The 12,053-nt window shown below is 50.2% G+C and overlaps 5 protein-coding genes across 5 annotated transcripts; 3 read left to right on the top strand and 2 right to left on the bottom strand.

Moving 5' to 3' along the window:
• Positions 1-493: 493 nt before the first annotated feature.
• Positions 494-2,093, top strand: N7471_008638 (uncharacterized protein; the record flags this gene model as incomplete). The annotated part of the gene is made up of 7 exons (XM_057281357.1): positions 494-521; positions 693-704; positions 775-784; positions 842-1,038; positions 1,093-1,146; positions 1,228-1,923; positions 1,975-2,093. The coding sequence occupies 7 exons, from the start codon at positions 494-496 to the stop codon at positions 2,091-2,093; spliced, it is 1,116 nt and encodes a 371-aa protein (XP_057135617.1).
• A 750-nt stretch (positions 2,094-2,843) lies between these two features.
• On the top strand, positions 2,844-4,046 carry N7471_008637 (phosphopantothenate--cysteine ligase CAB2; the record flags this gene model as incomplete). Its single annotated transcript, XM_057281356.1, has 1 exon — positions 2,844-4,046. The coding sequence occupies one exon, from the start codon at positions 2,844-2,846 to the stop codon at positions 4,044-4,046; it is 1,203 nt and encodes a 400-aa protein (XP_057135616.1).
• Positions 4,047-4,756: 710 nt separating this feature from the next.
• On the top strand, positions 4,757-6,170 carry N7471_008636 (glycosyltransferase family 31 protein; the record flags this gene model as incomplete). The annotated part of the gene is made up of 2 exons (XM_057281355.1): positions 4,757-5,764; positions 5,841-6,170. 2 exons carry the CDS (start codon positions 4,757-4,759, stop codon positions 6,168-6,170), a joined length of 1,338 nt encoding a protein of 445 aa, XP_057135615.1.
• Positions 6,171-6,690: 520 nt separating this feature from the next.
• N7471_008635 (polysaccharide deacetylase family protein) lies at positions 6,691-8,270 on the bottom strand (the record flags this gene model as incomplete). Its single annotated transcript, XM_057281354.1, has 3 exons — positions 6,691-7,010; positions 7,067-7,152; positions 7,207-8,270. The coding sequence occupies 3 exons, from the start codon at positions 8,268-8,270 to the stop codon at positions 6,691-6,693; spliced, it is 1,470 nt and encodes a 489-aa protein (XP_057135614.1).
• Positions 8,271-8,906: 636 nt separating this feature from the next.
• N7471_008634 (DEAD/DEAH box helicase) lies at positions 8,907-11,543 on the bottom strand (the record flags this gene model as incomplete). The annotated part of the gene is made up of 9 exons (XM_057281353.1): positions 8,907-9,493; positions 9,577-9,725; positions 9,783-9,976; positions 10,048-10,199; positions 10,306-10,385; positions 10,446-10,806; positions 10,860-10,995; positions 11,047-11,104; positions 11,167-11,543. The coding sequence occupies 9 exons, from the start codon at positions 11,541-11,543 to the stop codon at positions 8,907-8,909; spliced, it is 2,094 nt and encodes a 697-aa protein (XP_057135613.1).
• Positions 11,544-12,053: the final 510 nt, after the last annotated feature.

Below are 12,053 nucleotides of genomic sequence, written 5' to 3'. Positions count from 1 at the left end.
ACAGTGTAACTTTTCCCTGACAATCGGACTGACTAGGGTGACCTTACCAAGACTGACACTAACACTTATACCGCCGTATTCTTTTGGAAATACTCTACTTCTATAATCTGGGTGATGTGAACCATGCCAACCTTGGAATGTTCTGATGCGTCGATATACCTCATCGCCCGTGGCAGTATCGAATCTCCAATCAATTAGCTCTCAATTCCCCGCATTAGGAACCTTGGAAAGTTCCACGCAGAGCCTCATTTCCTTCCACGCACCTTGTCTGCCAATCAAAATGACCGCCTGCCGTCGTCACGCTCATCTCCAACGCTCATCGCCATCGCATCTGTTCCCTTTTGGAGTCCCAAGTTGTCTGGGAAACAACCACTATAGTTTCTAAAGTCATCAGTCTTGGGTTTCATTAACCAAACATAAACTACTTATTAAGCTGGACAAGAGCGTTGAGAGATCTCGCTTTCAACATCGCAATCTACGCGCAATATACAGGATGTCCACCAAAGTCGACCCCGTCGACAGTAATTTCACAGTCTTTATACGCTTACCGTTTCCCAGGGGCGATTTTGTCGACCCGCCGCCTGCAAGTCTCCCCAAGAGAAACTCTTTGAGTGTCCACTGACGTAAACAGGTGGAATGGAATGCATCCAAAGACCAAGCGCTATGGGATATCCTTTCTCGACCATCTAAAGGTGACATAGACTGTATGTATTGCTTCTTCATTGAAACTTTGCTTTGCATTGTTTAGCTTTGACATCGCTGACATCGCCACAGGGAAAGCTCTGTAACTACACGCTACCCCGGACATTCCAAGCTGAGGGCTACTAACATGGTTGGTTAGGGCAGAGAACCTCGATGTCACCTTGCAGTTCCTTCTTCAGCAGGCGGCATGGCTCTATGATCGTCAGCTGTCGCAGGTTCGGGCTCAAATGCGCAAGGTCGGCACTACGCAGTCGAACTCTCCTTCCCCAACTCTAGGATCTGTCTCTGGGAGTACGGCCTTGGGTGGACAGTCACAGAGAGAGACGCCAGTACCAGGTATATACCGTGTTTGCTTCATATTCACTATGGTCTGAGATTGATGGTCAATAGGTTCTCGGGCGCCATCACGGCAAGTATCTCAACAGAAAGATATCCCTCTACGAGGTATGGACCGAAACCCTACCCGTCTTCGTAAAGGACATTTGATACCGCCGATGGATCGATCGCGTTTGACATTGACTGCAGCCCCTGAGAACCGACGTACGAGCTTTACATCAACTACAGCTACTAACCCCACTCGCGGATCTCGGGACCCTACACGCACCGGCACACCGACAACCGACGACAAAGAATCACGTTGGGATTCTTTTGGTCGTCGGCCTCCGGCTGTGAGACGAGAACAGCCACCCATCGCGTCTTTGCCCCGATCTCCACCACTCGAGGAAGAGCCTCTATCCTCGAGCTCGTCGGAAGAATCAGCATCCGACGACGAGGACACAACTAGGCGTGCACCTATGTTCAAACGGTTTGGCAAATTCTCCATCGACCGCTCTGGTCTCCGGGATGACGAGGACGACGAAGAAGACACACCAGCGTTCCTCCCCCTAGCCCGAGCACAGGAGCATACCCATCGGGAGCGGCCAGTCCAGGAACTCAGCGCTACCCTCCGTTTAGATGCCGAGCGAGCAGCGGCACAACGGCGACATCCCGAGCAGCGGTCTGGTCCCAGGGTACCGGTAGCTACGGAGTCATCCACTAGCTCTATGAGCTCCGGTGGGCCTAGCAGCCTACCTAGTGGACCCAGACGGACCAGCCAGGGGGCATCGATACTGAGCACCCAGCGCGCTGCCGAGCGCCAAAATTCCCGGAAGTCCACCGCCTCCGGTCGCGAAGCTAGCGATGGTACTCCCAGCATGGGAAGCAGCTTCAGTGACCTCGACGGTATGTGTCCCAAAACCGAGGGTTCTGGATTCCAACTGATCGACCGGTCAGATGCAAGCGTTACTCAGTCAGCCCTGGAGGAGGCCCTTCTAAGCAACATGCAGCATGGTGGAATGGCGAGTCGGATGAGTACCATCAGCCAAGCCTTGCGCAGTCGGTATCTGCAGTGAAATACACCTTACATAGCAACATCTATTTTGGCAGATTGCACTCTACGATGTAGTATGTGTATCATGTAGCTCATGCGGGATGACCAGATGTGTTTGTGGTCCCTAACGAATGTTAGGGCCTAATATATATACCGCTGCAGAGACAAAGAGAGGTTCTGTTTGTCCTTTGATCTTTTGGCGTAACTAAATGCTCTTATGTAATCCCTTCGGAGTACCTAGGTAGCCCTGGAGCCCTGGAGCGGCCTAAGCGGAGCACAGGATTACATGTTCCGCATATGGAATCCACGTGACCGAGTGGCTCCTCGGCATCTCGGTGATGCGCACGAGTGACATAGTGACATTCTGGATATCTTCACTTTGTCCGGAGTTGCCTATACTCAGATATTCCAAGTATTCATCGTCACGCATTCGGTCAAACGGGAGCGCTAGTGCCGGATCAGGTTGATTTGTCTCAACGCCCACACCATATGATAGAGGGGTAGCTCAACCTAGCTACCTAGTTACCTTTAAAATCGTTGAATGTACAACATAAAGAAATCCTAGATATTTCGTGAATAAACGAGACCCTCGGCCAATCGTGGAAAGCTGACCGGCATCAAAGAACACCCACTGCAACCCCACCAAGGCGTTAGGGCGCAGAGCGGCATCCTCGGCATCTCATCAACTGCATTTCACCTGGCAGATCCCTCGTTCAGCATTGTTCAACCATTTTTCTCCGTCGCAAAGCGTTTTCTATCAACATTCGCAACAATGGCCGCCCCATTACTCGGCGAAATGTCCCCAGCGGAAGCAGAATCCGTCTATTTCAACGAATACCCCCCACCAAAGGCCCTACCACGACATGAAGCGCTGGCACGCGTATTCATTGACCTGCACGTGGAGGAGAATCGACGCGTAGTACTCGTCACATCCGGCGGCACAACAGTACCACTTGAAGCGCAAACCGTACGGTTCATCGACAACTTCTCCGCGGGAACTCGAGGCGCCACATCAGCCGAGTACTTCCTCGAGCAGGGATACGCAGTGATCTTCCTACACCGACAATACAGTCTCCTACCATACTCGCGACACTACAGCCACTCGACCAATTGCTTCCTGGACTTCATGGATGAGGCGCCGGCGTCGGCGGACTCCTCCAACCCTGGCCATGGACCTATCATGGTGCGCGACGAGTACCAAGACGAGATGCGCAGCGTGCTGCGGAAATACCGGTACGCAAAGCAGAACAATCGTCTACTCTTGTTGCCATTCACGACCGTCTCGGAATACATGTTCGAGCTGCGGTCAATCGCGAAGCTGATGCAGCCGCTTGGCCCGAATGCGCTCTTCTACCTTGCCGCTGCCGTCAGCGATTTCTTCATCCCGCGCAGTCGCATGGCAGAGCATAAGATCCAGTCTGGTGAGCTGCCTCCGCATATGCGAGGCAGCGTAATCCCATCGGATGAGATCTACACGGGTGAGAACGAAGAAAAGCCCTCGTCGAATAGCAAGAAGCTCGTCGTCAACCTCGACCCCGTGCCTAAGTTCCTGCACCAGTTGGTGGATGGCTGGGCTCCGGAGGGGAGTATGATTGTCTCGTTTAAGCTGGAGACAGATCCCTCGCTGCTTGTATACAAGGCGCTCACTGCGCTGCAGCGCTACTCCCACCACCTAGTGATTGGCAATTTGCTTTCGACGCGCAAGTGGGAGGTCGTTTTCATTACCCCCGATGAGCCGCATGAGCGCTGGCTCCGGGTTCCCAAGTCCAGGCGCAGCAAGAGTATCTCTGGTGTTGAGGATCAGGTTGGGTTGGCGGAGGCTAAGAAGGGAAATTCGTCGACGCTGGAGCAGGCGGAGGCTGAGAAAATTAATGAGAGCAGCCGGGATGGAATTGAGATTGAGAGTCTTATTATTCCGGAGTTGGTTAAGCTGCACTCGAAGATGATTGAGAAGAAGACGCAACCTGCGCAGTGATGCTTCTATGGGGGTTGTACAATTAAATATAAACAAATAATGGAGATTCCCGGGTCATGGAGTTGAATCAATTATACTGTCATTGGTTCTGTTTAGTACTATGTATCTATATAATCATATAACTATATATATCGTCCTTATAGCTCGATGCGCCATGCACTGTTCTGTTCTCGTTTTAAGTCAATAATTTGGTGTCCATATCACAGCCTATTATGTTTACTCCAGTGTAAACTATGTACAGAAGGGCATTATGCTGTATATGCTTGACACACTTCAAACTTATGGCCGATTCAAATATTCAACTATTCAACCATTCAACCATTCAATGCGTCATGATATCCAGCACTGCCCGTGCTGATCCCGGTGGATCCTGACGTCGTGCGGGACCCCGTAAGCTCTTCACCCCTGAAGAAATGAAGAAGCCTGGGAATACCTAGGTATCTCTCAATTATAACAAGGGATTATCATATCTCCAAGAGCAATTGATTCAAGGGGCAGCTATTTTAAAACCTCCAAATTCCACTTGGGCTACGCGTCCCGATGTGTCAGCGGCAAACCTCGGCGTCGATCCTCTTTAGCTCCGACCTTTCCCCAGTTCTTTGCTCCTTTAGTTAACAGGAGAGGGGGGAAAAGATCCGAATTTCAAGCACTGTTCTGGAGAAAATGACCAATTGATCTGCTCTCTGTTTGGTGTACTCATATTTCTCAGGATGGCGCCCCGCCGGTTCAGTCGTCGCCTGATTGCAGTTGCAACCGTGATTGCGCTTCTCTTCCTCTACCACATCGGCTTCCTCTCCGATTACAATCGCAATTGGCGCCCTCACTTCACAACAACAACAGAAGTCCCCCCGGCCCTCGACGAGAACGGTGAACCAGCCCCATTCTGTCCGCCCCTACCAGGCATCGAAGATGTACTCGTGGTAATGAAGACCGGAGTGACGGAATCGCGCGAGAAAGTCCCCATCCACTTCAAAACAACCTTACGATGTATCCCCCACTTCGTGATCTACTCCGACTTCGCAGAAGAAATCGAAGGCGTCAAAATCCACGATGTCCTCAGCAACATGGACCCCGCCGCAAAGAAGAACCCGGACTTCGACTTCTACCACCGCATCGTGAAATACGGCCGCAAGGGTCTAGAGCAACAGGATTTTTCCGACGAAGCAAACTCCGCCATCGGAAAACCAAACAACCCAGGCTGGAAGCTCGACAAATGGAAGTTCCTCCCAATGGCACAGGAGGCGCTACACTACAAGCCAGACGCGAAGTGGTTCATCTTCGTTGAAGCAGACACCTACATCTCATGGCCAACGGTCCTAACCTGGCTGGCCCGGTTCGACCACACCAAGCCACAGTATCTCGGCACGGAGACCCAGATCGCAGACGTTATCTTCGCACACGGTGGCTCGGGTTTCATGCTCTCTAACCCTGCTCTGCAACGCGCCTCCGACGAGTACACTACGCGCGAGGTCGAGCTGAACGCATTCACAGACCAGCACTGGGCCGGCGACTGCGTGCTGGGTAGGGTTCTCAGCAACACAGGCGTCAATCTACACTTCACATGGCCGATCCTTCAGAACTCGAACCTCGGCGAGCTGGACGAGTTCACGACAGACTTCTACCGAAAACCATGGTGTTTCATCGCCGTCGGCCTCCACCACCTCTCACCAAGCGAGATCGAGAACTTATGGAAATTCGAACAAAAGCGCTGGCGTGATGTGAGTCGACCGAATCTCCCCACATCCATCTACCATTCCATAACATCATAGCATTTCTAACCCATACCATCAATAGAAAAACAAACGAATCCTCCTCCACGGCGACCTCTTCCGCGAATACCTATTCCCCGAAATAAGCACCCAACCCATACGTCCAAACTGGAACAACATGGCCAGCGAAGAGCAACCCTTCGCCCACAACTTCCACGACTGCCGCTTAATCTGCGAGACGCAGAAAACATGCGTGCAATTCGCCTTCCGTGAAAGTAAATGCTTCACGAGTCCGAACCCGCGTCTCGGACATGCGGTTCCGGGTGGTGATGCAACGTCCGGCTGGATTACTAGTCGGATTCGTGATATGACGGAGAAGAAGGGGTTGTGTCGGAAGCCTGATTTTGGGGACTGAGGTTGTTTGTCGTGATTAGATATTGCTTTTTGGGGGAAGATCTCTGTTATGATATGTTGATTTCTTTGCTATCTATGTTCTTGTTTGGTTTTTGTTGCTTGCATCTCGAGCGAGAAATCGGAACGCTTTGGCGATTGCTTGGGTTTGGAGCCCGGTCTGGTATTTGGGCATACCGGGTGATTCTGGAGAGCTTGCGTTTTTTTTCCTTCTCTTCTGTTCCTGTATTACCATATTCTATGTTCTGGCTGATGATAAGCTTGGATAGACAAGCTGAGTTCGTGGCGTTTGGTGCTTGGTTGGACCCTTTTATATACTTGCTTGATCGCTCAATACATGTGGAACCGCAAGTGTTAATTGCTGTCATTGATTCACTGTTATAAGAGCTAATTGTATAAGAGTAAGAAACGAATGAAAGCTAGCATTGCTCGGGCGGCGTCAGGACACCAATTAGGAGAGAGACTATAAAGTAAGAATATATGCACAGGACAACTCCTGCTGTGGGTTTCACGGCATTGTCCAATCACAACGGTGGAGCGGACACATCCTCCAAGCACTGATCGATTCGCATGATGTGGTATCCCGCACTCTTGACATGTCGAATGAACCCTGGTAGGTATCCAATGGTAGTCGGATTCAGGTAGTGCATAACGGCAAGATTCCCGCCCTTGCCAACACCGCGGAAGAAGGCTTCAACCTGCTTCTCTGGGGTAGACGTGTTTGCCCATAGCCAGTCTTCGACGTCGACACTCCAGTTCACAATGTACGGGTTTGGGATGTGTCGTGCTAGCTCCTGGCGCAGCCGGGCAGCTACTGTACCGAATGGTGGGCGGAAGTATGAAGCTGCAAATATTCACTGTGTCAGAATCATTTCAAGCATGCATCAGTGGCTGACATACACTGGATGCCCAGCTTGTCTCTAAAGATTTGCACGGACTGGATGATCTCATCGTCAATCTCACGGACGGTTGGCAATGATTCCATCCTTGATCGCCATGTCAGTGTTTTTACATGAAAACAATATTCAGAATAAACTTACTTTGGATGAGTATTCGAATGGAGCGCAACTTGGTGCCCCTTCTTCAACATCTCCTTATAAAACTCTGTGAAATTGCTCGACCGATCCCTGAGTCCAGCCCCAACAACAAAGAAAGTAACCCGAACATCCTCCTCGTCAAGGATGCGCATAACCCGCTGAGAGAACTGCGGCTGTCCATCATCGATACCAAACGCAAAGGAGTTCGGACGGGAACAACGGAGAACCAGTCTCCCATTGGGCAACTTCCCAGGCAAACGATAGTGGCCATTTTCCGGCGTTGGCATTGGAATATCAGGCACGATCTCCACATGATATAGAGTAATAGGTTCCTTTGTATAGAAGCCATGGAATGAAACCGACACGACGCGATTGAAATCGATATCGAAATGAGTTAGAGGGACATAGAGTTCACGACGGCCCGTTGGAATTCTGGTATTTCCATGGGGGTGCTTGCGTCTACCACCCTTTGACCTTCCATGCTTGTGTTTGTTCCGCCCAGCATCAGTGTCCATATCATCATCGTCATCCCAGTCATCGTCATCATCGTCCCAATCGTCATCCTCGCCAAAGGCCTCGGAGTCAGGGTGAACCACATACCGCTCCGCCTGGACGGAGTCTGCAATGCCGGGGAAGGGACTGCGTTGTGGGTTGCATTCGTCGTTGTGTTGATTAAAAGAGATGCTGTACTGATCCGTGCCTTCGAAGATGACATGCAAATACTCGTTGTACCAGGGTATCAGGCTGTAGCAGGCTTGGGAATCGAACTGTGTGTGAAAGTTCTGGTCTGGGTCTGTTGGGAATAGACGAATAAAGCCCGGTCCATATTGCACGGGTAGATTCTCGCCGGAGCCGTGCCAGAATCCCAGGTCGTTGCGGGTTGGATTTTTGAAGGTGTCAATGACAAGAGGAGGGCTTGACTTATTTGCCTGCGAGGCGTTGAACGAAGTGATGTGGGTGAGCCCTCGGAGTTCGTTCCAGTGGCCGTGGTCAACATTTCCGTGAAATAAAGCTGAGGTTGGGAGGAATAGTGAAAGAGCGGCAGAAACTATGAATAACCAATGCATGATGAACGATTATCTCGAAAAAAAGATTGAATGTGCTTCGGTTGAAGAGGTCAGGGTGGAAGTTGTAAAAGCATCGTGTATGTACTCGGAGATGTCCAAAGAGTCAAGAACGATCGACTATTCATCTACACAGGCAGGAGCTATACTCTTAAGTCTGTACATCTCTACATTTTTACATCTCTACTGTATACTCTATACTATCTACTCTCTACATTCTACAATCTATAATCTACAGGGGAAATGAAAAATGAAAATGAAACTAGATAGTTGCATAAACCCATGAAATCCGTAGTGCGGCACATCTCCACAACCTTTGCATCCATATCACTGCATTAGCACTCACGATAAAACCGATCCAATCCTGATACAAGATGCAGGAGAGAAGGCCTTATGTTCCACAGATCCAGGTTGCAAGTAGTCGAGAGATCAAGCCCTCAAAACTTCCTCCGGGGCATGAGATCTGATCCTGGTTGTCCAGGGTAAAATTTCGAACTTCGTAAAGTCATCCTCTCTACCGTTGGAATTCTTTCCTTTCCATTTTTTTGGTTCACTTTTCTGTTTTTTTTTTTCCGTACCATTGTCGTTCGTGTTCGTTGATCTTCCGCGCTCAGCATAACCAGAGAGAAAGGTCGAGCTCTAGAACCAGAATGAATCCTCGTTCTTGGGAGCGGGTTCCTTGGGGGCCCATTGAGAGCTTCCCAGACCAGCCTTCTTCTTCTCGCGCTTGGCTTCCTCTTCGATTCCCTTCTTGTGTTCGCTCGAGTGTGAGACAGGCTTCCCTCTGATAGAATAATCCTCCTCCTCCTCCTCCTCGGATGTAACAGTGGGCCTGGGAACAGTTCTTTTGGCGACAATGGGCTCGTCGTCTTCAGCAGGCTCCTTGTTGGCATCTTCAGCATCCCTTGCAACCACTTTGTCACTCTCCTCAGCCTCAGCAGGTTCAGCGGCAGCAGATCCTGCTTCAGCTTCAGCATCAGCCCCAGTGTCAGAGGCAGTGGCAAAGCCATCGTCAGAACCAGCGTTAGACGGATTCTCAAAGAATTCCTTATCAGAGTCATCGTCAAACTCCAGCACATCACCCTCAGGGCGGTAGGATTCAAGGAACTCCGGGACCACTTGCTTGCATTCGACCAAGATCTTAACAAGATCCTCAGCAAGATCATCATCGCGTTCATTGTAGAAAGAGGTGGCGATGCCTTCGTTACCAATGCGGGCAGTTCGGCCTGTTGATGGTTGAAAGACGTATTAGCGGCAGTTCATCGGGAGGATGAGGTAGAAAGCGATATTAAGCTAGAGTAGCACATACCAATACGATGAATGTATTCAGTTATACCCCCGTGCATAGCGCTGGGGAGATCGTAGTTCACGACGTGGAGCACATTGATCACATCGAGCCCACGAGCGGAGACGCCGGTAGCAACCATGACAGGACACTTTGCAGACCGGAAGGCACGCCTGTTTTGATGGGTTAGTAAAGTAAAATAAAAGAATGGAGGGAAAAGAAATCCTCACATAGCATCCTCGCGTTCACGCTGAGTGCGTCCACTGTGAATCGAGGTGGTGGGCATTCCAGAGTTGTAGAGATAATCATCGACGAAATCAACCTGCTCCTTGCTGTTGACGAAAATCAAGGTACGAACAGGCGGCATGCTGATTAGAAGGTCGTAAATCGCGCGCATCTTCTTGTCCTTATCAACCCAGACGATCTTCAAGTTTCACTAAGTTAGCGTTGATCTGAAACCCCACAAGTTCCTCCCAATTTCAGTGCTTCACATACATCCTGCACAACGTTGTGGTGCGAACTGCCGGCTCGGCCAACGCGCAGGCGCACATGGTCCTGGCTGAGGTATTGCTTTGCAAGTTTACGGAATTCCTTGTTAAAAGTAGCGGAGAACATCAAGTAGCGGTGATCATCATCCTCGTTCACATCTTTCTCAAGTCAGCAACACTGAAATGCATAAAAACGCATAAACGCATAAACGCATCAAGGTGGGGTTGAGAGCGCGCGCCATGGCAAACGCTTTCAATCACTTACCTCCTCCAGACATGATCTTCTTGAACTCTTCTTCCCAGTCTGATTCCAGCATTTCATCTGCCTCGTCAATGACGGTGTACCTGAAATACCATTAGTACCCAAATCAGCATGGATGTATATCAAGTAAGTCACAATCATACCTAACGCGGCGGAGAGACAGAACATGAGTCTGTTCCATGAAATCAAGAAGACGGCCGGGAGTGGCAATCAGGATATCGCATCCTTTCTGAAGCTCCTCACGCTGGAGGCGAGAAGGAGCACCACCATAGGCGACACACGGACGCAGCATGGAGCGATAGCACAAACGACGCGATTCATCGAAGATCTGAGTTGCCAATTCCCGAGTGGGGCAGACGATCAGAACCAGAGGCTCTGCTCGAACAGCATCCTCCCTTGGGTTAAACTTTTCCGCGAAGTTAGGCCGAGGAGCAGCCAGCTTCCTCGCCTTGCCCATCAACTTGGAAAGAATTGGAATCAGGAAGGCCCCCGTCTTTCCAGAGCCTATGTTTTGTTAGGACCAACTTGTGCCAAACATCATACTCCGCAGCACATACCAGTTTGGGCCACAGCAATAACATCAAGGTTGGCCAGAACAGCCGGGATTGCATAAGACTGCACCGCAGTGGGTTGTTCGTACCCGCAGAGACGAATATTCTCGAGCATGACCGGATGCAAACCAAAGTTTGCCCACTATGGATCGTCAGACTGGCAAATTGTTGCTATCTTCTCTCGCAGACTCACTTCGGTAACCGCCTTGATCTCGTTAGGGCTCTCGATGTTGACCTTGTAGCTGTTCAGCCTAGAGAAGAAGATATGTTAGATATCAAGTTGGTGTTCAACCGTCAGATTCACGTCACTTACTCGTCGAGCTTAGCCCCAGCGCGAGCAATCAATTCGCCACGGAAAAGCTGGTCCTCCAATTCAGGGACGGCAGGGCCGACATCACCATATTCATCCTTCCATTCATAACGAACAGCAACTCCAGCCCAATCACGATGATCCTTGCTATTAGCAAGCTCGGCATATTCGAAAGGAACTGGATCAGTCCAACCCTTTTCACGAGCAACTCGTTGAGCAGCCTCGGCGTTGGGACCGACACCAGAAAGAACGCCTTTAACAGGCGCCTCTCCAGCGTTGGAACCACCATCCACAGAAGCAACTTCAGCGGCCGAGACCTCGTCGATAGCTGAGGCAGTGCCCGCAGCCGACGCAGCCTCAGGCTCTTCGTAGTATTCCATGGTCTACAGTAGACCTATCGAGGATTGTAGGCGTGTCAAACGATTTTGTGTCAAGAGAGTTGATAAGTTCGAGGACAGGTGGTGTTGGAGAGACGAGAAAAGGAAGAGGTAATGGGAGCCAGTGAGATTTTATTTATCTGCAGGAGCAAACACAAAACGCGTTTAACAACGCGGTGGGTTGTTCCAACCCAGGTTGCGTGCGCAATTGCCTTGTTGGTCATCGACGCATCAGGTACTTCCACGGGACATACAAATATTATGGGAACCCCTAAGTATATTGAAGTATAATACATGTACCTCCCTCGATTGGGAAGGAGCGATCCACCGATCTATTTTATCGACATTATCCCTATATCAAAGGCAACCGTGGAGTACTTGCGTTCTCATATAATTTACTACTGTAATGGATGTACATCGTAATCTTTGCTACATGTATGCAGTGGACCGATCTAACTATGTAGTTAATCCTATTGTGCTAACTATGGAGCTCAGTAGGACTTCTATATGTGC

The sequence above is a fragment of the Penicillium samsonianum genome (assembly GCF_028829775.1).
Source record: "Penicillium samsonianum strain IBT 33392 chromosome Unknown utg000004l_segment0_segment0, whole genome shotgun sequence".
Classification (NCBI taxonomy): Eukaryota; Fungi; Ascomycota; class Eurotiomycetes; order Eurotiales; family Aspergillaceae; genus Penicillium; species Penicillium samsonianum.
Note: the sequence above shows the minus strand (reverse complement) of the source record. Positions and strands in the feature narration are given on the sequence as shown.